General features: G+C 39.4%; 5 protein-coding genes across 10 annotated transcripts; 4 read left to right on the top strand and 1 right to left on the bottom strand.

Moving 5' to 3' along the window:
• Positions 1 to 1,023: 1,023 nt before the first annotated feature.
• Positions 1,024 to 6,871, bottom strand: LOC116848228 (tubulin alpha chain-like). 2 transcript variants are annotated; one of them, XM_032824108.1, is made up of 5 exons: positions 6,730 to 6,871; positions 3,267 to 3,486; positions 2,677 to 2,978; positions 1,901 to 2,482; positions 1,024 to 1,482 (listed from the first exon to the last, which is right to left on the bottom strand). In XM_032824108.1, exons 2-5 carry the CDS (start codon positions 3,469 to 3,471, stop codon positions 1,243 to 1,245), a joined length of 1,329 nt encoding a protein of 442 aa, XP_032679999.1. In that variant the 5' UTR covers positions 3,472 to 3,486; positions 6,730 to 6,871; the 3' UTR covers positions 1,024 to 1,242. The 2 variants fall into 2 exon arrangements, with proteins under 2 accessions (XP_032679999.1, XP_032679998.1); XM_032824107.1 differs by lacking the exon at positions 6,730 to 6,871 and adding an exon at positions 3,613 to 3,947.
• On the top strand, positions 4,690 to 8,439 carry LOC116848233 (coiled-coil domain-containing protein 142). The gene is made up of 12 exons (XM_032824113.1): positions 4,690 to 5,015; positions 5,114 to 5,246; positions 5,402 to 5,541; positions 5,632 to 5,816; positions 5,980 to 6,171; positions 6,525 to 6,664; positions 6,732 to 7,016; positions 7,100 to 7,219; positions 7,325 to 7,478; positions 7,579 to 7,696; positions 7,995 to 8,182; positions 8,293 to 8,439. Exons 1-12 carry the CDS (start codon positions 4,690 to 4,692, stop codon positions 8,427 to 8,429), a joined length of 2,118 nt encoding a protein of 705 aa, XP_032680004.1. The 3' UTR covers positions 8,430 to 8,439.
• Positions 8,440 to 8,758: 319 nt separating this feature from the next.
• On the top strand, positions 8,759 to 13,428 carry LOC116848225 (chorion peroxidase). Of its 4 annotated transcripts, none has more exons than XM_032824103.1 (6): positions 8,759 to 8,912; positions 9,691 to 9,913; positions 10,119 to 10,562; positions 10,968 to 11,517; positions 11,730 to 12,828; positions 12,929 to 13,428. In XM_032824103.1, the coding sequence occupies exons 2-6, from the start codon at positions 9,780 to 9,782 to the stop codon at positions 13,117 to 13,119; spliced, it is 2,418 nt and encodes an 805-aa protein (XP_032679994.1). In that variant the 5' UTR covers positions 8,759 to 8,912; positions 9,691 to 9,779; the 3' UTR covers positions 13,120 to 13,428. The 4 variants fall into 4 exon arrangements, with proteins under 4 accessions (XP_032679994.1, XP_032679995.1, XP_032679993.1 ...); XM_032824104.1 differs by having other exon boundaries at positions 8,776 to 8,912; positions 9,672 to 9,913; XM_032824102.1 differs by lacking the exon at positions 8,759 to 8,912 and adding an exon at positions 8,929 to 9,068.
• A 614-nt stretch (positions 13,429 to 14,042) lies between these two features.
• Positions 14,043 to 16,533, top strand: LOC116848230 (ubiquitin-like domain-containing CTD phosphatase 1). The gene is made up of 2 exons (XM_032824111.1): positions 14,043 to 14,282; positions 14,802 to 16,533. Exons 1-2 carry the CDS (start codon positions 14,123 to 14,125, stop codon positions 15,623 to 15,625), a joined length of 984 nt encoding a protein of 327 aa, XP_032680002.1. The 5' UTR covers positions 14,043 to 14,122; the 3' UTR covers positions 15,626 to 16,533.
• A 435-nt stretch (positions 16,534 to 16,968) lies between these two features.
• On the top strand, positions 16,969 to 24,839 carry LOC116848224 (phosphatidylinositide phosphatase SAC2). 2 transcript variants are annotated; one of them, XM_032824099.1, is made up of 13 exons: positions 17,166 to 17,262; positions 17,542 to 17,918; positions 18,066 to 18,326; positions 18,562 to 18,716; positions 18,804 to 18,976; positions 19,070 to 19,262; positions 19,367 to 19,694; positions 19,781 to 19,851; positions 20,057 to 20,281; positions 20,695 to 20,916; positions 21,024 to 21,337; positions 21,413 to 21,622; positions 21,711 to 24,839. In XM_032824099.1, exons 1-13 carry the CDS (start codon positions 17,166 to 17,168, stop codon positions 22,694 to 22,696), a joined length of 3,612 nt encoding a protein of 1,203 aa, XP_032679990.1. In that variant the 3' UTR covers positions 22,697 to 24,839. The 2 variants fall into 2 exon arrangements, with proteins under 2 accessions (XP_032679991.1, XP_032679990.1); XM_032824100.1 differs by lacking the exon at positions 20,057 to 20,281 and having other exon boundaries at positions 16,969 to 17,262.
• The last annotated feature ends 597 nt before the right edge of the window (positions 24,840 to 25,436 follow it).

Genomic DNA, 25,436 nt, shown 5'->3' with positions numbered 1-25,436 from the left:
TATATATATATATATATATATATATATATATATATATATATAATTTTATCATGAAAATTCTTTATTCTCTATATTCCAGAAATTGTTTATATGTTACATAATCATATAGAATCATTCGTTGTCTCTTTTACACTCGAGTTATTATGCTTTCGACAATAATCTCGAACCTGTTTTAATTAAGAAATGAGTCATGTAGAGTTGTTAAGCCATAAAGACTAATTTTACGCTATTTAGAAATTATTTAAATAATAAAATGCTACTTACTATTTTATTTTGTCCCCGGAAGCTACTCTTATATTTACATGAAAAGAAAAGATAAATATATGAGAGAAGATGACTTTATATTGTACTGAAATGAGGATGTAACAGTTTGTGATGACGTTCAAATATTCTATTAACATATTGGATATGTCGACATGATACTGGACAGTTAACAGTTATGCTCGACGAATACACTAAAACTGTCAATATGTGAAAGATACATTCTTAGAGAGCATCTCTCTCTCTTTTTCATACATTATTTATTAATATTAAACTTTGCGTGTGAGGATGCTCGTACTATGTTGACTTTATTTCCTCAGTGCAACAGCAATTCTCTATTATTATTGCTATTAATCATTGAGATTCTATTATGTTTAGAACTTTAGGTTAAGTCTATTGAGGTTTTCACATAATACTTGTGTAAATTAACAGTTGCTCGTAGTGGTATTATCATTATTGCAATATATGGGTTCCCTTAAACCTCAGCATAATTTTCTCCATGTATAATCGCTATTATTATTGCTTCAAGTGCAATCAATTCGATGTATATAAAGAAAATTTTGTTGATTCTTTCTTTTTGTTGATAAAAATCAGCAAAAAACATGAGAAAAAGTTCAATCGAAGGATAGATATTGTATATGTTATACAAATACATATTTTGATTCAGTAAAATTTTCCATACAAAAGATGGGTGTTCGCATTTTTTCTATATATTTGTAAACTTCTTCCGCGATGAATCAAATATTAATTGTAGATGCGGTGTCAATTTATGTATTTTTGTATTTGCCAAAATAGACTTTTACAGAAGAAAAACATCTTCCTACAAAAAATAAGTATAACAATTATACGAAAATAAATATCAAATATTTTTTCATACGAAATTTAACAAAATGATATATGACTTCCTTTATGTATAATTTCCGCCTAAATGTCGGGTAGCGAAAGTATGCCGGCCTATTAAAAATTCTGCAAAGTCGCGCATTAATACTCCAACGGCACGTCTGGTGTGGATGGTGATTCTAAGGCGACTTCTTCGTAATCTCTCTCAAGCGCGGCAAGATCCTCCCGTGCCTCCGCAAATTCGAATTCCTCCATACCTTCGGTCACATACCAGTGGACGAAGGCCCGTTTATTGTACATTAGGTCAAACTTGTGATTGAGTTTGGCCCACGCTTCCTCTATAGCAGTTGTGTTGGACAGCATAGAAACAGCTCGCTGAACCTGCGAGTGTAACAAGTACATTGTACATTAATAGATATTATAAATTAAATTGTAAACAGCAATCTTTTAATTGTAACCAAAATATAATTTAAAATGTATCGAATCGACTTTTCTATCGATTCAAATACCAATTGTCAAAATGGAATTACGCAACAAATGTATTTACGTCAAAAATTATATGTAGTATATAGTGAAAACCTATTTTTACGACATTTTTTCGAATAAAATGCTCCCTAAATTTTTCCAGTTTTACGACTTTTAATTTAAATTATAAATCGTCATTTTCAAGTTTACTTTCAGGTTCTTCGTAGCCGATGAAACGATTTGTTGTACATTATTTGAAAATAAACTAGAACAAACTTAATAAGATACGATTATGAATATCTTAAGGGATTGGGATATTCAAAGGATGAGATACCTTCGCGAGATCGCCGCCCGGCACTGCCGTGGGTGGCTGGTAATTAATCCCGACTTTGAAACCCGTGGGACACCAGTCGACAAAGCGGATGCAGCTTTTGCCCTTCATGGCTGCGATTGCGGCGTTGACATCTTTAGGAACGACGTCGCCGCGATACAAAAGGCAGCAGGCCATGTACTTGCCCTCTCGCGGGTTGCATTTAACCATCTGATTGGAAGGTTCGAAGCACTCCGAGGTGATCTCCGCGACTGACAAGCCCTCGTGGTAGGCCTTGTCGGCGGACACCACCGGAGCATAGGTCGCTAAGGGGAAGTGTATACGGGGATAGGGCACTAGATTCGTCTGAAACTCGGTCAGGTCGACGTTCAGAGCTCCGTCGAATCTCAGAGACGCGGTAATGGAGGAGACCACTTGACTGATCAGTCGGTTCAAGTTCGCGTACAAAGGCCGTTCGATGCCGAGTTTCCGCCGACAAATGTCGTAAATCGCCTCGTTGTCCACCATGAAGGCGCAATCAGAGTGACCGATTGTCGTGTGGGTTGTTAATACCGCGTTGTAAGGCTCCACCACAGCGGTGGACACCTAAAAGTACAGCTTATTTGAACGTATTCCTCAAGTGGAAACGAAAATCCTTAAAACACTTATTTCTCTCTCAATATCACTTATTTCAATATACTTCTTATAAGATTTATGAAGAAAGAGCAAGAGATTGACGGAGAGAAAGAAGTATAATTAACGTATAAGTGTGTAAATTAATTTAATTTCTTCAAACTTACTTGCGGCGCCGGGTATATGACGAATTCCAATTTGCTCTTCCTACCATAATCGTCGGATAATTTTTCCATGAGCAAAGACGTGAAACCCGACCCTGTGCCGCCTCCGAAGGAGTGGAAGACGAAGAAACCTTGCAGACCGGTGCACTGATCGGTCAATCTGCGCACTCTGTCCATCACCGACTCGATGACCTCGCTTCCGATGGAATAGTGACCGCGAGCGTAATTGTTTGCGGCATCCTCCTTACCGGTGATCAATTGTTCGGGATGGTACAATTGTTTGTACACTCCACTTCGTACTTCATCTATGGAAATTTCGTAAAAATAAATTTATTATTTAGTCAATCGTTACAATTATAATATAATATAATATAATTATAATATAATTATAATATAATTATAATATAATTACAATATAATTATATTATAATTATAATATAATTATATTATAATATAATATATATTATATTATATTATAATTATAACATAATTATAAATAAAGTTCGAAACTTAATATTATTATAATATTAAAAAATTTTTCAATATCTCTCTCTGTCCTAAATATTTTTGTTGATAATATTGTTTTAACTGACCCACAACTGTCGGTTCAAGATCGACCATCACAGCTCGCGGAACCATCTTGCCGGAACTGGTCTCATTGAAGAAGGTGTTGAAGCAATTGTTGCTACCGGAGGCTTTATCGGACGGCATCGTGCCGTCTGGCTGGATTCCGTGTTCCAAGCAGTACAGCTCCCAGCAGGAATTGCCCATCTGGACGCCCGCTTGGCCCACGTGCATCGATATACACTCGCGCTGAAAACCAAAGAGCGTATTAGTGTATTTTGCGTCGGCTGTATAAATTTAACGAGCTGCATTGGGATGCATCTCTGTCTCTCGCTATCCAGAGTCATTCAGGGAACGTAATTTATTTATCCATACCATTTTAACGTTTCCAAATGTTTCTCTCTTGATGTTGCACAATAAAAATTTAGATAGGTCGTTGAATTGGAATTTTTACTAAATTTTCAATTTAGACACGGTAAATTTGGATGCCGGCCATGAGCTGCCCTAAGAAGAAACACGACAGTAATTTATTTTCATCGCCCGGGGTAACTGTTATATAGTTGCAAATTCAGGGAGATTAGAATTTCATTTTTTTTCTCCCACCATGAAACTCTCCGTCAAATTCGCATCTTATTCACGCTTTGCCTTACACGCTTTGTCTTACAGTCGATTTGACACGCGCGGGCTTTCGTTGCATCCTTTGCATGTTATATATACGGTATAACTACCCTTGCGTCAAGCGTATCCGTGGTAACTGAAAACGCGTGGTGCGATACTTGTCATCCTGATCGCAGTGACAGCAGGTAGTAGTGCTTCTAAAATAGGCGCAGAATGTCGCGCGACCTAAGGACGAAGCTATCTTTTCGGAACAGCAGTCGCACGCCGGTGGTATTGTAATTCTGCTTATATGACAAGACGCGCGATGGCTTTACAGCGCTTTTCTATACGACCGGTGTATCATAATATTTTTACACGATCAGTTAATCTGCAACTAATTCCCACTGCCCACGTGATTCCACGAGAGTGATGTGTGTAATGTTAACATTCTTAAGTAAAACGCAAACTATTCCGAACGAAATACATAATTTCAGATTCCAGAGCTGACTACGGAAAATATCCTTGTAAATGTTGGCTGGAAAAGCCGAGGTATAATTAAGAATACCGTCATATCGAATCTCGATATATGGATAACAATTACAGAGCGAATATTGCAAAGTGGTTGCCACTTTCCAGTAGTACTCTTGACAAATGGCTCGTGGACGCCTCTCTTTTGGACGAGAGAATGGGAAAGCTCGCGGGTTGCATAGCTTTGGTCATCGAGGACTTTGCGGATGTTCGAGTTTGTGATCTGGAGGTTTGATATTTATCATTTATTAAAAACAAAAGCCAACAAGTAACATTTTTCCATTGACTGTCTAAAAATGTATATCAAGATCTTATCATAGATGCGAAATGATGGAGAATACTCTAAAAAATATCGAAAACAGCTTGTGTGTAACGAGATATAGTGGGAACACGTTCATAATTATTACAATTGTTGATTTTTGCGCTTCACAGGTATTCGAAGAAGTGATAGACGGCTTGGAGGAATTAATAGGAACTTACAAATTGACAAGTAATCCGAGAGAGTTGAGCACCCACCCGATATACAAATACAAAGTGAATCATCTTTCAGTAGTGTTAAAACGCAAGCTCAATGTAGTCGCGAAGTTCACCCGTAATTTAATCACTGACATTGTTGATTGCAAAAATGACGAGATTATTAAAATAATATTCAGGTAAAACTGTTAAACGCAGTAGTCAGAGTTATTATTAATGTCGTAGCAATTTCGTTTTGCGCGACGCAGCCAAGGAGTAACGACATAATGAATTGCAGATTGGTGAATGCTTACAATAGCATACTCGATATTGATCGCGACGTGTCGAATTCGTCTGTCAATGTCTTTTACAATGACTGCCCGTATATGTTGGAGCCGTTGAAAAAAATCTCCGTGACCAAAATACTGCAAGTGAGTGTTTTGACGTTCATTATTCTTAATCGTTAGCCCTCGGCAATTTAATATCGATCTGTTTTCTCAAGCTATAACACCAACTATGTGTACATTCGATGCTACAACTCATTAAGTGCTTAGTAAATGATATTGGTGAACATCCTCGGTTTTAGATACTCGCAAAAAACAGAGCGGAAGAATCCTGCCACGAACTCATCGATTGTCTTCTGACTAATTACGAGGCTCATGAGAAGATCGAATCTGCGACGAACGACGTGGATGTTTCGGAAAATTCCAGCATTGAGATCTACCGGTTCGTCTAATACCTTGATAAATATCACAGCCAAACAGAGATCGATATCTAATGAAGCGTTTGCATTTGTCCTGTCTTTTAAAATTGTAGCGCTCTTACGAGACACTTAACTCCGCCAATTGTGAGTGCTACATCGACGACCGAGATAATAACCAACATCGAGAGCGTGCAAACGCTCGTGAACACGCAGAACGAGCAGATCCTCAGACTTCTAAATGTCGTACAGGAAGTCTCCCCGCAACTGCTTGGCGCGGACGCTTTGAAGACTAGCAAAGGTAGCGAATTCCTCTAACAAATCCAAAGACTACGCTTTCCTTTAGTGTTCTATATCCTATTAAAAAAAAAAACTCTAATATAACAGTTATTAACTTGTTGACAAAGTCTTGTATAAAACAATCAGATAATTATAAAGTAATTTAACGCAGATTTCTCTTTTAGGCGAGACGAGGTTGAGAGGCAGCGCGATAAAGAAAGTAAAGAACTACTATCAGGAAGTCGCGTGGGGAGCCTTGTCTAGTATTTTAGATCATGTAATACTGTGGTGGTCCCGAGAAGCCCTTGCAACTCATCACAGTCAAGGAGCGCAACATCTCAAGGATTGGTTACGGCAGTTCATTCAGGGACACGAAAGTAAAGATGTCTTTCATTTGAAAGCACACTGAGAGAAAAATTATATTAAAATCAACAAATATTTCTTTGATAGATGCCATTAGTATATTTACTTAAATCTACATTCTCTTTATTTAAACCAAATAATGCTTATTTAAATCAGGTAAACAATATTTGATTTAAATAAAGAGAATGTAGATTTAAGTAAATATGTTTAATGGCACCCATCAAAGAAATATTTGTTGATTTTAATATAATTTTTCTTTCAATGCATTATTACATAAAGACGAATAATAATTCAGTGATGCAGTGAGAATAGATGTTAACAATAATTAATAATCGTATTCCTCTAGCCAGTGTCTTGAAAATTTCAGTTCCATCCACCGTCAGACCGGCGCTACAAAACTTATGCGACGCGCTCGGATACCACACGACCATCACTGTTTGGGACCAGCTGTTTAGATTAGCCTACACTTCGGTTTTCGAGTGTAGTTCGAGACCGTCGACAACGGAGGTACATGATAAAAATTGCTGAACAGAACAATCGACAGAAGGAGAAGTTAACGCCTCTTTACTTACAGGGAACCGATACGGGTCAGATGTTCATCGAGTTGTTTCAGCTGTTGGTCACCCTCAGCAACGAATGTGAAGTAGGTGGCGAGTGGGTGGTAGGAGCGCCATTGATAGAACTGCCGTTGTCGGAGCAGATCGTCGTCTTGCACAGAATGGACCATTCGGTACACACCGCGAGGCTGTGGGCCATCCAAGAAGCTAAGACCATAGCTCACACTTGGGACCTGGACGTGTTCTTTCTGCTGGTGAAGGGTGACATAGCGAACTGCCTCGAGGAGTTGTCTTATCTCAAGGTGCTCTCCTTCGTACCTCCGCGTTTGTTTCTCATAACACGTTTCTCCCTATCGAGAACATGTTTTAATTTGGCTACCTTCAGCTGGCCGATCACACAACCGCTCTGGAATCCACAAATTCTCTCAGTGTCCAAGTGTACGTGTGCACGAAGATGAGGGCGAAGATCGTTTCTGAAGTCAAGGCGAACGTCGAATTATTACAGGTGTAATATCACGCGAGTTCGGATAGAGAAAACTCTTAATTTTAATCTGCCGTTCAAGAAGAACTATGGGCAACTTTGCATTTATATTTTTTTCTCACCTCACAGATTTGTTCCGCTCAGTGCATCGATACGCTTGCCAAGATCTGCCGCGTGGTCAGCCTCGCAAATCTACACATGTGCTTCCCACGATCGAATTACTGGAGGAGAAGTAGCAGCGTAGCTCCAGCAACGGCTAGTGTTTACGTGGAGGCATACTTCGGTATGTGATTCTTCCGATCGTATCTTGACACTGTTAATATTATTGCGCCGAATTCTTTGAATGCGCTGCTATCTTATATACATGAAAGCACACGTTGTAGAAAAAGTTTTGCTGCCCGTGTTGGAAGTGATAGAGGATCACGAGACGTCAAACATGATTCTGCGAATAATGTGCGAGGCATGGCTTGACTATATTTATCTGCATCGCATTAAATTCAGGTAAACGTTCACGTTTGCTTAATATCTCGACTGTGCGAATGCTTATGAGATACAGACCTGACATTTTTTACTTTCAAAGATTTGTGAAGATTGGAAGATCTTAATAAAATTTTATATAAAAATATTAATTTTTAATTTAAATTTCCATTAAATCTTAATGGAATATGTATGTATATGATTATGATGCAAACTTAATATATAAAATGTTGATTTCTGTTATCTTATTCTATTATTTTATCTTATTAATAATCTAATTAAATAATTCCTCACTATTTCGTACCTTGAAACAAATCTCTAGTGAGTACGGTGCACTGCAGCTGCTGACGGATTTCGCGTACGTATCGACGTGGGTCAACGAATGCTCGATCATATCGCAAAACGTTAGGAATCACCTGCTGAAGAATGAGGTTTTGCGTCGTTGTGAAGGCGTCGGTAGACTACTTCTAAGGCATCCAGGCGAAGCGATCGCTATGCACAAACGTTTAGGTGTGTAAAACTTATTGACAATACCTGTTTTTTGTCGCGAGAATATTTCTTTCCAAAGAAGAAATATTCTATCGCGAATACACAATATCGTGTACGGTGGGTGTTTTCAGCTCGTAGAACGAACGAACGGGGATCGCCGGAATCTCCAGGTCTGGAGCGCATGCCAGCTGAAATGTATGTTCCGAATCAAGAACAGTGGCTTGAGTTGCGTGCTCCTAAGCGATACAACTTTTGCTGTACAGAATAAAAAAGAATAAATGAACAATGGCTCGCCAGTCAAACATTTGATCATTGCATTTTTTCCTCGAACCAACAACATTAAAATATTTTGTACTTGTGAAGACGATGAAATTACTATTAATAATTTGTATAAATTATTATTTTTATTGATTAACGAGGATAAATTGAGCTAAGTATCGACAAATAGGGTTGAAAATAAAACAAAATCCGCGCGAAATGACTTCTCGTTGCCAATACGCATTTACGTTTTCGAGAAGCCTGGCAAAAGACGGAAGCCCTTTCACGATCCGATGACATATCGCGTTACAAGGTACAAGATGTGGCGACAAAATCAACACAATAACTACGCATCGACTGTCGTCCCTGACAGTTAAACGTTGGCATTCATCATTCACGCGGCAACGTTGTAGTAATTAATATCACAGAAGAAAATTCAAACGATACAAAATCTCATTCTGTTAAGTAAGAGTGTTCTTTAAAAATGTGCTTGGTATGTGAAACATGATTAATAATTAATTTTATATTAATCTTGCAAGTACTGTGCGTGATAATAAAGAGCAAGATGTTACTGTTTTCAAACTGTACAATAAATAATTGACTATTCTAGTTAAAGTCTTGCTTCATCGGAGTGTTTTCTTCTTGAGTGGTATGCGCGCAGGATTGTAATTGTTACGAGTTACTAGTGATCCCACTGCGATTTGTGGTATACTTTGCTTCTCGTCCGAGTTGTCAGCGTCATGTCATACCGCAAAATAAAAATGCACGGGGCAACTCATGTTTCTCGGCTGTCGATTCTCGATTCACCTTATATAACCGGTTAGGTTGCCCGTGAGAGTGTATGAACAAACGTAATCTATACGATACGGCGTCAGTATATCCAGGGGCTGGCGACATTATTTATTCTTTCCCCTTTATGCGCGGACGGAAAAGTCAAACGTGTTTGGCGATAAAGTTACTTACTTAGTATTTGAGTAATTATCTACGAGTTCGTAAACAATACACACTCGTTAAAATTCTAATAATTAAGAAAATCTTTCGTACAAGTTTTTTTGTATTTTATCAGTGTGTCCCGCCGTTGACATTCTTAACAAAGAATTTGCTTTGAAGGTAAAAATAATGTCTGAAAGTGTGGTGTTATAATCTAGACGGCAATTAACAGCTTGTTATAAATGTGGAAAAGCTCGAGTATTATTGATCGTGCGACAGATGTATACTAGTCGTGCAATCTGTGAGATTATCAAATTATCAGGTGAAAAATATCGTTGCAGCCTCATTTGAGTTAATCGCTAGAGACAAGAATTAATATATCCGTGTACTATATACATATCTTCTTCATCTCCAATTCTGTGTGACGAAAATGCGTGGTGTTACGGAAAGAACGCCTTTGACAAGGCGTATGAATTCACCTGATTACGTCGAATTCGGCAGCGTCTTGAGGACTCGACGAGCGCGGCTCCGACAGTTTCAATGCTGCGTCTGCGGCATCCTGATGTAAGTCTATGTTTGTTATAAAACAAAATCAGATAAATAAAGCTTCATTTATCTCACTGACAAATTCGTTTTGCAAAAAGGAAGCACAATAAGAGACAAAAAATAAATACATAAAAATATTATAAGACTTTCAACGCTGTCGAGTTACTTGTCAGCTCTGTAAATTTGATTTACCGAGTAATTGAATTCATCCGCGATCTTGCAGAGTGGTCTTCACCATGGCTCTGGTGGTATCTGTCAGTTATTCCATGCATCACACTAATTCCACCGACCCTGCGACCGACAATACGACGTCTTCCGGTGATTTGGGTAGTATTTTGAGATTAGGATACGCACCAGGGTCTACTTCGCAAACATTCTTCAGCACCACGGTTAGCGTGATGGTGGAACCCGTCTTAGTATCCAGTGAGAGTATCGACACTTCGACGAAGAGCCTCAGTCGCCAAGAATACATACAGGGATTACAAGCTGGCGAAGAGGCGATGAGAGATCGCCTCTTCGCGGATATGATCGCGGCACAATCACCATTACCGTCTCCGTCTCCGGAATCCAGGCATCGCTACGCTGTAAACACATGTCGTAACGTTAGCACCTTCGCTTTAGCGGCGGTGGGCGAAATCGCGGCGACGAGGAAGATTGAAAATATGAGGTAATTAAGGCTCCTGCGGTCGTCTTAATTTATAACGTATTTTGCAAGAATTTTTAGCGTGTACCCAGACAACATAATATCTAAAATCGGGACATAAGACATCTTAAAGATAATCTTTAAGACAAGATAATCTTTAATCTTAAAGACATTTATACGTAAATCGTCTGAAAGATATCTTAAAGATGATCTTTAAGACGTTTTATATTCCAATTTTAGACATTATGTTGTCTGGGTATTTTCTTGTTTCTGATGTCATCGATCAAAAGTTCTATAACGAGGAACCAGAAATTAACTTCGTGTCAATATATCAGAAATGAATCATATATCAAGAATATTGCGTTGTCCCGATTATTTAGTGAGAAATAACTTTCAAAATATATATTTACATACGTATTTTCATTGAAGATCCGCTCGTGATGAGCCATCGGCGATCGACACCTTCTTCGACAGCGGTTGGGTGCCGAAGAGCGTGTGCGAACGATATTCCAATCATACATGGAAGACCGGCAAATATAGAACCATCGACGGCACCTGCAATCGTCCGAATCAATGGGGTTCCAGTCTGACACCCTTCAGAAGAGTCTTGCCAGCCGATTACGCCGACGGAATCGAGTCGCCTCGAAAGGCACGGTCCGGGAAAGGGTTGCCGTCCGCCCGAGAAATCAGTCTAAAGATACATGCGCCTTCACCCAGCACTAATCCGTCCTTCACAGTAATGTTGGCTGTGTTCGGCCAATTCTTGGACCACGACATCACCGCCACTGCGTTGAGTCAGGGTATTAACGGAAGCTCCATATCCTGCTGTCCGCCGTCGAAACGACATCCCGAGTGCTTCCCCGTACGAATAGACACCGGTGATCCCGTGCACGATTTCACCGGTAGAAACTGCATGGATTTCGTGAGATCGGCGCCAGCTCCGCAGTGTAAACTCGGTCCTAGGGAACAGCTCAATCAAGTAATTTGAAGCATATTCGTAAAGCACAATCGTAATTATCCAGAAAGTACAACTTCTAGAAGACGTCCTACTTTTTAGGCATTTTTAAAACGACTTTTAAACGTCTATTAGAAGTTTGTACTGCCTGGGATACGCACACTCCTTTTTATCCTTGATTCGCTACTTGTATGTACAAACACACACCGCAGTGATTAAAATTCCGCCGTATTCAGGTCAGCGCCTTCATCGATGGCTCGACGATCTACGGTTCTGACGCGTCCACCGCCCGTGATCTGCGCGAATTCAGTGGCGGTCGCTTAAGAATGCAGCTCACTCCCGATAACAGGACTCTGCTGCCGCCAAGCAGGAATCCCAGCGACGGCTGCAACCGTGAAGCCGAGCGACGTCGCGGTCGTTATTGCTTCACCGCGGGTGACGCCAGGGCGAACGAGAATCTGCATTTGACCACGATGCATCTTCTCTGGGCCCGACAGCACAATCGTGTCGCCGATCAGTTAGCTACAATTAATCCTGATTGGAGCGACGAGACGCTTTATCAAGAAGCGCGACGTATCGTCGGCGCTCAGTTGCAGCACATCACATATCGCGAGTTCCTTCCCATCGTCTTGGGCGACGGTAGGATGAACAAGCGCGACTTGAAGCCTTTAAGTTCGGGCCACAGGAAGCGATCGGATGATCCGGACGAGCCGAGCAATGATCCGACAATAGCCAATCACTTCGCGGCAGCGGCTTTTCGTTTCGCTCATACTTTGCTACCGGGACTAATGAGAATGACCGACGCCGAGAAGGACACGTCGTCCTACATGGAGCTACACAGGATGCTCTTCAACCCATATAGTCTCTACTCCGAGGACGGTATCAAGCGTTCGGTGACCTCAGCAACGACTAACGTCATTCAGAGGTACTCTACGCACGTCACTTCGCAGTTGACTAATCATCTTTTCGAAGATCCCATAGGCAATTCCACGGTAGCTTGCGGCCTTGATCTGGTGTCGTTGAACATCCAACGAGGACGAGATCACGGATTACCAGGGTACATTATGTGGCGGGAGTACTGTGGACTGGGAAGAGCGCGGACGTTCAGCGATCTCGAAAGATACTTGGATCGACAGACTCTGCAGCAGATATCGATTCTCTACGAGTCCGTCGACGATGTAGATCTGTACACTGGCGCGTTGGCGGAGATCCCGGAGTCGGACAGCCTGGTCGGGCCCACGTTCGCGTGTTTGATCGCTGATCAGTTTACGCGTCTACAAAAAGGCGATCGTTATTGGTACGAGTTCGCAGAGCAACCTTATCCTTTTACAGAAGGTACAGTAAATATTTACTTCTACTTATTCTATAAATATATGCGATAAGTGAGTTCGAAACGTAACAAATAATAGACAAGTCACATTCGCTAAAATTGCAGATCAGCTTATGGAGCTGCGCAAGAGTTCACTGGTGAAGTTAATATGCGATACTTCCGATGGTGTTACGCACGCCCAAATGGAAGTTATGCGCTCTGCTGGCCGTGATAATCCTATGATATCTTGTGAGGACATATCAGGGCCTTCCTTTGCGCCGTGGAGGGAAAAGCGCGCCTCTCACTCTATGGAGTAGTTATAATAGTCTTATAAGTGAAGTCTTATAAGTAAAGTTTACGCATAATTACGAGCTTGTACGCGTGTAATTGTTTACAATAGAATAGAATATATTTACGTGTTACTGCTCAGTGCAATATTTATACGAGACGAGAATCAAACAGGTTCGAGTAAACTTTACTACAATATTACGTCGTTTATTAATTATAATTTTCACTTCTTTTTTTTGCGATTTTCGTACGCATTTTGATAGCTTTTTTACACCCTTAGTATAAAGATTAACGATGTATTCCTTTATGTATTGTCATAATAAAGTCTTGTAAGATTATCGCCGCAGTTAACTAATTGTGCACCTATCTTTAACTTGTTGTGCACTTATCATTAACGTAATTTTACGTGTGGAGATTGCAATCATCAAGTGATAAATTTGATGGAGTTTCTTAATCCATATAGCACAGAAATTTCAAAAAGTTTTCAGAAAGCTTTCAGAAACATTGAACCTTTTTGAAATCTTCTGAAATCTTTCTTTCTGAAATCTTTTTTAAACTTTTGTGCTGTATGGGAAGTAATGAGAAACTTAGCGAATATCGCGATGATTGATCTCTCTGTCTCTCTTTTTCGTTTCTCCATATTTTATACAATATTAAAAAATACAATAACTCGTATTATTTAAGTAAGTATTATTTCAGTAAGTATAAATGCAGTAAGTATTTCAAGTGATTTATAATGAATATTTCAATATTTTAAACATTGCAAGAAAGTGTTAGCATTTTGGCGGTAAAGTTTTCAAGTATGACATTCCCTTAAAAAATTGTACAGCCGGCTGATTAAAGCCGACAACAGCACTTTTTATCAGTAGTAAATCAAGCTTTAAATCTTGAAAAAAAGTTTCTCGTCAGGGAGTAAATGTGACCTTTTTCAAGCGTGGCACTGTCGATAATGTAGATACGCGTGCGTTGCGTTTCTTCTCAACTTATGATGCACATGCACCTCGTTCTATTGACGTGAGAGTAAACGTGAGAATGGAATGTAAACATAGGATTGTGGTGAGATGGAGCGGGAAGGAATACGATATCCTAGATCTTCAGGAAGAGGATACTGTTCTTACGCTGAAAGAATACATATACAAGGAGACTGGTGTTCGTCCTGAGCGTCAGAGGCTGTTGAATCTTAAATCTAAAGGTTATGTTTTGTCTTTGATTAGATACGTCACAATAAGTAGTATATTTAATAATCATTGATTCAATATTTTATGAAACGTGTCTCAAGTATATCCTTGTGAAATATGGTCAAATATGTGCTATTGCATTAATCACTATTATTAACTTAGATTTCATCTAGTTGTATAATGTCACTCTGAAAACATACACATTTCCTTAAAAATATTATTTACAATTTTGAAAATGAATTTTTATGTATAGTACATTAAATTCAACAATTTTATATCTCATAATTTATGAACAATGTTCATAAATTTACATCAAAATTCTATAGATTATATAAAAATATAAACTTTTCAATCTTGAGATACGTTCTTTGAATAACATAGATTACTCATTGTCTACAGATGATATATTATATATAATTTACATTGTCTACAGATAAACATCTAACTCTGATAGTAAGCTAATAAAGATTTTAGTTCATAATCTAGATGTATCTTTGTAAAATTCTCAGTTTTTGTGATTCTGTACTCATTAGGTAAAGCAGCGCAGGACGATGACATTATTGGCAAATTAGACCTGAAACCTGGTTACAAGCTAATGCTGATGGGCTCACGCGAGGAAGATATTGCAGAAGCTAGTCAAGCACCAGAGAATGTACCTGATGTGATTAACGATCTAGACATAGAAGAGGAGGAGGTGGAGATCGAAAAGGCTGAGGTGAATCTGCGTAAAATCCAGATACGAATCGATCGCTACATGATCACAGAGCTGAATCCACTGAGGGAAGGTAAGAAGTTGCTCGTGCTGGACATAGACTACACTCTATTCGACCACAAGTCAGTGGCAGAAAGTGGAGCGGAACTGATGCGCCCGTACCTCCATGAGTTTCTAACGCGCGCCTACAAAAATTACGACATCGTCATCTGGTCGGCGACCAGCATGAGGTGGATCAACGAGAAAATGAAGCTGTTAGGTGTCTCGAATCATCCAAACTACAAGATAGCCTTTCACCTGGACGTCCTCGCCATGATCAGCGTGCACTCGCCGAAGTACGGTCTTGTCGGGGTGAAGCCCCTGGGTATTATCTGGGGCAAGTACAAGCAATATTCCGCGAAAAACACGATAATGTTCGACGACATCAGGAGAAACTTCATCATGAATCCGCAGTCGGGACTGAGAATAAGACCTTTCAAGCACGCTCACACCACCAGAGTCAAAGACGTTGAGCTGGTGAAATTGTCGAAATACTTGGAATTGATAGCCAAGGTGGACGACTTTCAAACTCTCAATCATAGGAAGTGGGAAGAGTACAAGGCCAAGAAGAGCGACACTAACGACGACGAGCAAAAGACCGTGTAATAAAATTGTCACGGCCCATTGATGAAACTCGTCCCTCTTCCTGGGATCTTGTGACGAGAGCAGCAATAAATATCGTCGATCGACGAGAAAAACACGGCGATTTAAAGACTGTACATAACGAAAAGATGCATTCGTTGGCTACTTCAAAACTGTAGGCGAAAAAACAAAGCTACAAGACTGTCGCGCATCCTGAGGATAAGGAGAAACTAGATTAACTCAATCGACCAGCCTGTTATCGCAGGAAGATTTTCAGATTGCAAATGAGAAGGGAAATAGATTACAATGCACGACGTTGACTCACTGATAACACGCGAATATTTTCACATGCCTCTTTGTATTTGTGTATTATTTATCGGTTGTATTATATACTGCGTATGTGTAAGAGTCGTTTAAAATGCGCGCATGATGTTACACGATATAATCAAGTACTATATGAATACAATATTACAAGCCAAGTAAGCCTGGGTGTTCAGCGTCATGCGCGCAAAAAGTTCCCCGCATGTTACTCTCTGTATGTGCATGTCTCGCAAATACGGTTGTGTGTAGGCAGTGTACGGCTGTCTCACGCGACACGACACAGAAACAATTCAATTCTTTACACCTACGTGCTCGCACTATGCGGGTTTCATGCGGCATATTCCAGCCATTAAAATGTAATATGCTCTCTGCACTGATCATGTGAAAGACGCGGCGTTTAGCTATCTTATGCATTAGACGCTAGCATCGGCGGACTTAGTTGGTCCAGAAAGAATTTGTAAACTTTTTAACATGAAATAATGCTTCTTGAATTTTTCGGAGAAATTTTAGGCATGTATCTCGAATGGAAAAAATGTAAAATTGTATATGTGAAGAATGTACCCTCACCCACATGGTGATTGTAATAAAAGTTCACTTATTCGGAAATATTATTTTTGAACTTGTGTTCCTCTTGACATCTCTTAGATCTAAGCTCGTGAATGAACGTACGATCAGACGTATATTAGTTTAAAATGTTATTACTGAACTTGTTTCTTGCTAAACATTTTCAAACCACCTAAATAATTCAAGAGAATATCGCATATTTAGAGGATATAATTATCTTGTGTAGTAAAATTCTCTCCCTGTCCATAAAATCTGCGTCCGCGGAAAGTTTGGCGCGACTCCTCGTGTCTAAAAATATCGTTTTGTATATATAACAATTGTTTACTAGTAAATACGTAAAAAAGAAACAAGAAAATCTCGCTTCAATTATACATACGGTACCGACAGAGTCAAAAGCGACTCTATAATTGTGTCAATCGCGCGAGACTACCTCGTCGAAATATCGAGCGACCGACTGCTTGATATTGTCATGCTCATTGAGGAATAATACAATTGATTCACCGCGTTTCACACGAGCGGTCGTGTGTCGTCGTCATCGCCTCCCACGTCGGGAATCAAAGACGGCGGAGTGCGCGACGGGCAACATGGCGAGCGTTCGGTGGTAGGCGGATATTTAGTCTCCGCGCGGAAACGTCACACGTGCCGTCCAACGGCTGTCAAAGCGCAGGAGAGTGAAAGAATGGAGCTGTTCCGCACTGACACTCATTTTATCTTCGTGAAGGAGAGGCATAGCCTCTGGTGCGACAAGTATACTGGCGAATTCTCCGCGAAATCAGGTGAGGTGTGCGTGCAATTGCGTTTGACACACAAGCGTCGCGCAAAGCTCGTCACTTGTCAAAAACGGTTTCTCATCATTGCGAAACGCTTCGGGCGTCAGTCAGTTCCACTTTGTGCGGACGACAACCGTGCGACACGGCTATACGGCCATATACGGATGATATTTTACGATATACAACCTTTGACAGTTGATGAGAGAGTATATTGTGTTCGGAATTTATTGTTATTGTTTGGCATTTACTATTTCTATCTCATTGGCAATGATGGATCTTTTGTAGATTGGGAATGGGCCGCACCGAAGGATTTAGAATGCCTGGGGATGTTTTACGGAATAGTGGGAAAAATCGAACAAGCGTCAGTGCTGGAGCCTCGTTTGATGCTCATAAAGGATGTCATACCAGCAGGAGAGTTACACGGTGGTCATGTTGTCTACAAGATCAAGTCTATTGCATTTCTACATATCGGCACGGAGAACACGGATATTGGCCTGTTGCCTTGTAAGAAACACCAGTATGTGTTGAAGAAGAAAGGTGCTGGTGGATTGTTTGATGTGCCACAAAAAGCAGCCCTGGCGAAAACTTGGGGCACAATCAAGAATGCTACCAATACTATAAAAAATACCACACAGCAAGCTGCTGCGCTAGCTACATCTCAAGTAAGGGATTCAATCACTTTGCCAATGCAATTCTATAAATTTTGTGATATGATAATATCTTGTAATCTATAAAATTTATGATATGATTATAAATCCTATAACATATTATACATTTATGATTTCATATAACTTACAAATTATCCATAGGTAAAGTCGACAGTGACAAAACGAAGCATTGTGAAAGACAAAGAAAGATTTGAGAAAAGAATATTGGAAGAGCTGAGCAAGATATTTACTGAAACTGACTCCTTCTTCTTTTGTCGAACTGGTGACATCACTAACAGCTTACAGCGGCAATGTATAATGGAATCTGAAGACCAAGGCGACCCTAACAAGCCATTGTGGCAACGTGTTGATGACAGATTCTTCTGGAACAAGCACATGTTACATGACATTATTAGTTTAAATGTTAGCAATCTTAATGAATGACGTTTGCATCTACAGTTGGCTTTACTGTATTGCATGTTATAATTGAGAATGTACAAAATTTCAAATCACATAGAAGCTATTTATTTCTATTTATTCACTTGCTAACATGTCATTTGAAACTGAATGTACGATAACGATAATCAATAACCATATGGCACTCATATTTTATGTAACATACACTATCCACTTATCTAAGCTACAATTTGCTTCGCAGACAAATAAGGCAAACTGTTGGATATTACCAATCATTCAAGGATACGTTCAAATAGAAAAATGTATAGTTGAGGTGGGTTTCGACGGACAGCCGCAACAAGAGACATTTAACCTGGCGATCATATCAAGGAGGAGTAGGTTCCGTGCTGGGACTAGGTAATTTTTATCTTGTGAGATTTTTGGTAGTTTCTCTCACAATTGTGAGTTTAATAAAAAAACTTTTACATGTAACATTCCATACAGATATAAGAGGCGCGGAGTGGACGATAATGGCAAATGTGCAAATTACGTTGAGACTGAACAACTAGTTTGGTACCACGATCATCAAGTATCTTTTGTACAAGTACGAGGAAGCGTGCCAGTGTATTGGTCGCAGCCTGGATATAAATATAAACCTCCACCTCGAATTGACAAAGGTGAATATATAAAGAAGAGATATTTCTCGCGTTCTAAACCATCTCTTCACAGAGCTTCGACATAGTCGATCTAATATAACAAACGTTGCACAGATGAGGCTGAAACGCAAATAGCGTTTGAAAAGCATTTTGACGAAGAGCTCACGTTGTACGGGCCGGTTTGCATTGTCAATCTAGTTGAACAGTCCGGTAAAGAAAAGATAATTTGGGAAGCTTACAGCAATCATGTGTTTAATTATAACAACTCGGACATAACGTATACTACTTTTGACTTCCACGAATATTGGTGAGTAGCGCGTAATGTTACATCTTTACGCTCCCCATCACAAATATATGTATATATTGTCACGAATTACGTTTGTATCTCGAAAAATTTTGTGCTTAACACAGTCGAGGAATGCATTTCGAAAATGTATCTATTCTGGCTAATGCATTGGCTACAGTGCTGGCAGACATGGGTTACTGCTGGCGCGATAAACAAGGTACGATATGCATGCAAAAGGGCGTATTCCGTGTGAATTGCATAGATTGCTTAGATAGAACAAACGTGGTGCAAACCGCTCTGGGTAAAGCTGTTATGGAAATGCAGTTCTCGAAATTGGGACTAATACCACCTGACGGAATTCTGCCTGCAAACATAAGACAGACTTTTCAATCGCTTTGGGCTAATAATGGAGATATTATTAGCAAACAGTACGCGGGCACGAACGCTTTAAAGGTCTGTACAATCGCGTCTATCGAAGTCTATCGCCTCGAACGAACAATTTTATCGTGATGCTTACGAAACCTCTTATCATGTTACAGGGAGATTACACGCGTACCGGGGAGAGAAAGTTTACCGGGTTGATGAAAGACGGCATGAATTCTGCGAATAGGTATATCTACGAACTCTTATCCTTTCTATCGTATATTTCGTATTCGCTTAATTTTTTTCTGTTCATTTACAACACCTCACACGACACGAACAAAACCAACGCAGTTAGTGCCTCGAAAATAATAACCCCGGAGTTAGATATGCGTATTCAACATACACACGTTGATTCTATAGGACCCTGAAATTGTCCTTTCATTTTCCTTTAGATATTATCAGCAACACTTTATGGACGACTTACGTCAGGCGGCGATAGATACGCTGCTAGGGAATCCAATCGACGTTGATCGACTGAACAACGATTGGTCACACTATTTAGATATCCTTGATAATTGCTGTCTCGAACTTATACCTATGAAACCACCAAATATACAACTTCAACTTGCTACTCATCCTGACTTCCTTTATGTCACTGCCTTATATGATTTAGCAAGGTTCGTTGCTTGCTCTGAGCTTCACCGTTGAAAAAGTAACGACAGAGAGATGATGTATCTTCAGGAATTAATTCTGTTACGCGTTGGATCGTGTAACGTAAAAAGACATGCGCTATGCCACCATGTTCAGCATGAGAAGTTTTTCCGTTGTACTGTCAGAATTCTTTTGCATGCTTGACTCTACTCTTCTCTGTTTCGTTGGAAATTTAATTTGTCTTGAGATTCAACCACTACAATAACTGCTATAGTTATTTGAATAAAAGTATAAATGTAAAAAGATGCTGCTTTCCTCCCGTTTATATAATTTCTTATACATAGATTACAATTTGCCGAACACTCGATCTTTCTCGATACTATCTTTAGCTTTCGTGAATGTTTCTTACATTCTTAGTACAGACTTAATGTCTTTGCAGGTATTATCTGAATCGCTTCAAGGATGTCTATAGACAAGCGACAATCGATATGATGTTGGGAAATTCGGTGAGCGAGGAAGTATTCCAAGAGCGCACTGAGGAAGAGGATAACGCGGCTACCGCGATTCACGTGAAACTGCTGATCGAGGATTGCAAAAAGTTACTGATACCCGATCCGGAAATCATTTTAGGCAGTTGGGGAGTGATCGATGCCGATCCTGTGTATGTATGAATAGGAATGGGAACGTTCACCAAAATAGATATTAATATTTATGTTTAATGATATATCGATTTGTTTCTCAATTAAATTGTGCTCTTTTTTTCTACAGCACCGGCGATCCAACGGAAACAGAGATGGATACTATCTTGATATTGACTCGAGATAGTTATTACGTAGCTGACTATGATGATCAGATCGATAAAGTTACGAATTATCAAAGAGTTCAGTTAAGCGATATCGTCTTGATTGAATTCGGCCAGCCTGAGAACACAGTTTCGTTTTTCAAGAACAAACATTACCATTGTGTTAGAATCAATTACAAGGTGAACAGCGAGTACGGTTACTTTCATATGTTCCGTAGTACAAATCTAAGGTTTTTCAATAATATGGCGGTAGTAATCAAAACCGAAGAGGAAAGTATAGGTGAGAGTGCATTCTTCGTAGTGATTCTCTATCATAACGACTTCTCTATAAATTTTATGTATCCTCGAATTTCAGAATCTCTAAGAGCAATTTGCGAAGCTATTTCGGTGGCTATGGAAATAGCAGACTTGCCGAAAATTCCTGTCGCCATGAACGTCACGTTAGATAAGAGAAAGAGCAAACTGGTGAACGCTAAAGGCTCTACTGGCTTATTGGATATTTCGTCGTTCCCAGAACTGACGCGAAACGTATCTGAGACGCAATTGCTCGCCTTGAAAACAGCAGGTTCGTTTTCACACCGTCTCCATTACTCACATACGTTGCGCGGAGAACTTTTTATACAAATAAATATCTTTCTCTCCCTCTATCTTAGGTACAAAAGCGTTGAGCAACATGTCAGAGCAGTTTAGCAAATTGAACAAATTGAGTCAGACTTTCAGCGCGAAAAAGCCGATCGATCTAGCCAAGAGCATAGGTGGCAAGAGAGCGGAAAACTTGTCGAAACCGATCTTCACCGTAGGTAACAGAGACATCTTGGGTAACGCGAAAGAGAAAAGCGGTAGCAGTAGTAGCGACGACGATGAAAATATCGAAATGACGCGTGTTCATATGGATAAGCCGATAATGAACTTCAGCCACGATAAGCATTTGATGGAAGCTTACTCTCCGTCTATCGGCATTATCATGGGCGTGAAGAACAACGTCGTGGACGGTTGTGACGGCAACGGCAACACAGATTTGTCCACGATAAGACACGACGTGAACCTAGATTCAAAACCTGACATGGCGATGGATGCGCTACTTCTGATACCGCAAACCGGATCTGGCACTAGCACTCTCAGTGCTTCGCCGCAGAAGACCACCGCGACTACACCTGAGATCACGGTGTACGACGTAGGGGAGAGCCTAGGCGAGAACAGAGAACGGATGTTCCCACCGTCGAGTTTGACGCTCTCCAGGAACATCAGTCATTCGACGGGGGAGGTGGACAATAAAGCACTGTCTATCAAGAGCGTTACCCTACAAACAGACAGCAGACTAGATGAGAAAAAGAGATCAGCGTCTGAGCAGGACCTGACATTAAACATCACGTCGTCACAGAGTGAATCCGCTTTAAAATCCATCAAAGAGAATATCGCAAACGTCACCAGTCCGGTGGCGTCGACGGCCAAGGACATTCTGTCGCCGTTTTCGAAGCTCGCTAAAGGTGTTCAAACGTTAGGGGCTAATCTAGATCCTAGGAAGCTGAAGTCGGGCAATGCGGGACTATTGCGAAACCTGTCGGAACACCATATGGAGGAACGCCACAAACTCCAAGAAAAATGGGCCACCTGTCAGACCAGACTCATTGCTTTGTAAACAGTTTATCATTCTCGAACGACGACAGCTTTTTTCCCGAGCGCGACTCGTCATTAAATAATCAATCCGACGCTTATCGACGCACTGTGTATTTCTGAAAAAACCTCGAATTATATTCGCGACAGCAACGCAAATTACTATCGCGCACTTTTGAACAAGAAGAAATTAAGTATTAAGAGATTGTGTGTATTATAGAACGTTTTATTACGTAGATCGCGCGCGTGATTTAATACGACAAGAGTATATCACGTGGACAGTAGCGGAGAATTTCGATCAAATTTTGTAGAAAGAATCTTATAAGTCGATCTCACTGCACCTATTTCATATTTTCACACTTCACCGAGTGTAGCGTTATATCGATGTGAAATATACGAAACTACTTGCTGCAAGAATAGAGGCAATTTCTACACGTTACGACGCGAACTATGGACGCAAAGTACAATATGGTCAATATTTACTCGTGATTCATTGATTTAATGATCTAACGAGTGTGGCACAATTTTTATCGCTAGGAAATTGTGCTAACTGTCAGCATCTCTCTCGACAGCGTCTATATCAATGTTACTATATACTTGCTGAAGTTTTTTGGCACATTTTTACAATATTTTTAATGGCGATTCAATAAAATTAGCCTATTAGATGCTACTGATTCGAATTTCGAAAAGCAGTAGAACATAAATATTTTTTCTTGCTTAATATTCAAATAATGTTTCGTACCGCGCAGTAAAATTCTCTTGCTTGCAAGAGAGTTTCTTTTAAAAATTTTTCCTTTTTAGGTTGCATTCCAAAACGTTCTTTCCGAGGAAAATTTTACTCTTAAGTCTATAGTGTATGTAACATGAACTATAGATTTAAGAGTAAAATTTTCCTCGGAAAAGATGTTTTGGAATGCAAGCTTAATTGATACGCGCGTAAATAAATTTTTATATTAATATGAATAGCTTGAAACGTAATTGGGATGGTTTATTTGTACAGAGAATCGAAGAATGAAGCTTCGTAGTCAATTATGTAAATAAAGAGATTATTTAAAAATATAGTTTTTAGTAAAATATATATAATGAAGTTAGTGAGAAAGATAAAAAATGCGTTTGAAGTATACATGGTTACCAGAACAGAGACAATTATTATGCTTGTTAGTTTCCTCGAGATGGGTATTCTTTAAAATTACGCGGAAATAACGTAATTATTTTAAAATCAGAGAACAATACGTAGAGCATAGAGTAGTTGAGAATCTAATTCTCAATACACAAAGTGTTAATTATATAAGTTATAAATCTGTGAATGTGTGGTATATACAAGAAAATAGTTGATTTATACGTGTAATACGACCAAGCTGAGTAGCGAGTTTGTGTATTTGTAATCACGTTTATATTAGCGTTATGATTATAGATGCTTTAATAGGTTGTTACGAGCCACAGATCTACAGTATTTTGAGAGCCAGTGAACGTTCAGTATTATATGGAGTATATGCTACCGACGAAGAGCCGCATGACATACTCTCTCCCCCGCGCGAGCGTACGTAAATTATTAATATAAACAAAAATTAGGTACAAGAAACAAATGCTGCGCAAATCTTGTGGGCGAACCATAGCATAGATTATATAGGCTTCAGACAGTCCGATTTCGATCGTGTAAATAATTGTATCTCATTCCAACAGTATCCGTTTCTCCCTTTCGAACGTTTCGAGAATAACATCTACTACGGCGATCCTAAGCTAGTATTTGTAGCAAGTATTCTTTTTACCGCATAAACAATAGTCTGTGATACTATCTTATGGAATGCATGCAAATCTAATTCACGACAGATCAGGAAATGCGTGCATTCTGAAAGACGCTCTAGGACGCTTTAGGATAAGAGTACGATTAGGTTGTATTTGAGTATGCATCCCCTTGAGAGATTAACTTCGCCTTGGTTGATGCAAATTTATCGTTCGTTCGACGTTATTATTAAAAAAAAAAGAGGAAAATAAAACTTGTATCTGAGAGCACGACATTGGATTTGAACTCTGTCTAATGTACATTCAACGAATACGATGTAATATTCAACGGAAGTTTGTTATCGAATCTGTGTGATGTGTATTAACACATTTTTAACTGAATGTCCTGCGAAACGTAGGTGAATAAAGGAACACACAGAAAGACACTCTACATGAAATTAAGTTGTTGATCAACGAAGGCAAATATTAATTTTTAAATTAAAAAAACGCTTTTATTTATTTATATGAAGAAACAATTTTATTTGTACTTTAGATAAGAATTAATATTAATCGTTCCCTGATATACCTATTTTCTTTGCGGGATAAAAAATTGTACTTCGGAAGGATTGTATGTAGAGACTGTAGAGGCTTGATATGCCTTATACACACGTATTTGCTATTATGTTCTTATGAGATTATAATAAAAGAAAATTCGCGTAAGTATATGCCGGACAGTAAGCATTGACAATGTGTGCACTTGTAGAACAAATAACAATAAAACGCATTTGACTTGTGAATCTTAATTGAATCCTCTACAACTTTTTATCTAAAAATTTTCCTTTAAATGAACCATTCGTTACATTTAAAATAATTTTTTATTTTGCTTGTAACGCGTAATTGATTAATCTGAAATACGACCTTTAGACATTCAAATTTCATATTTAGCGCCAAACGGCCAGTTCAGGGGTGCGTTCCAAAATTTAACTTTGCAGTCTATTCTATTTAGCTGCATTGTTGAACTAGTGCAATAAGTTAGAGCGAGA

This window comes from Odontomachus brunneus, unplaced genomic scaffold (genome assembly GCF_010583005.1).
Source record: "Odontomachus brunneus isolate Ranch 3 - 2012 unplaced genomic scaffold, Obru_v1 Obru_scaffold_092, whole genome shotgun sequence".
Classification (NCBI taxonomy): Eukaryota; Metazoa; Arthropoda; class Insecta; order Hymenoptera; family Formicidae; genus Odontomachus; species Odontomachus brunneus.
This window is presented reverse-complemented; position numbering and strand designations above follow the sequence as displayed.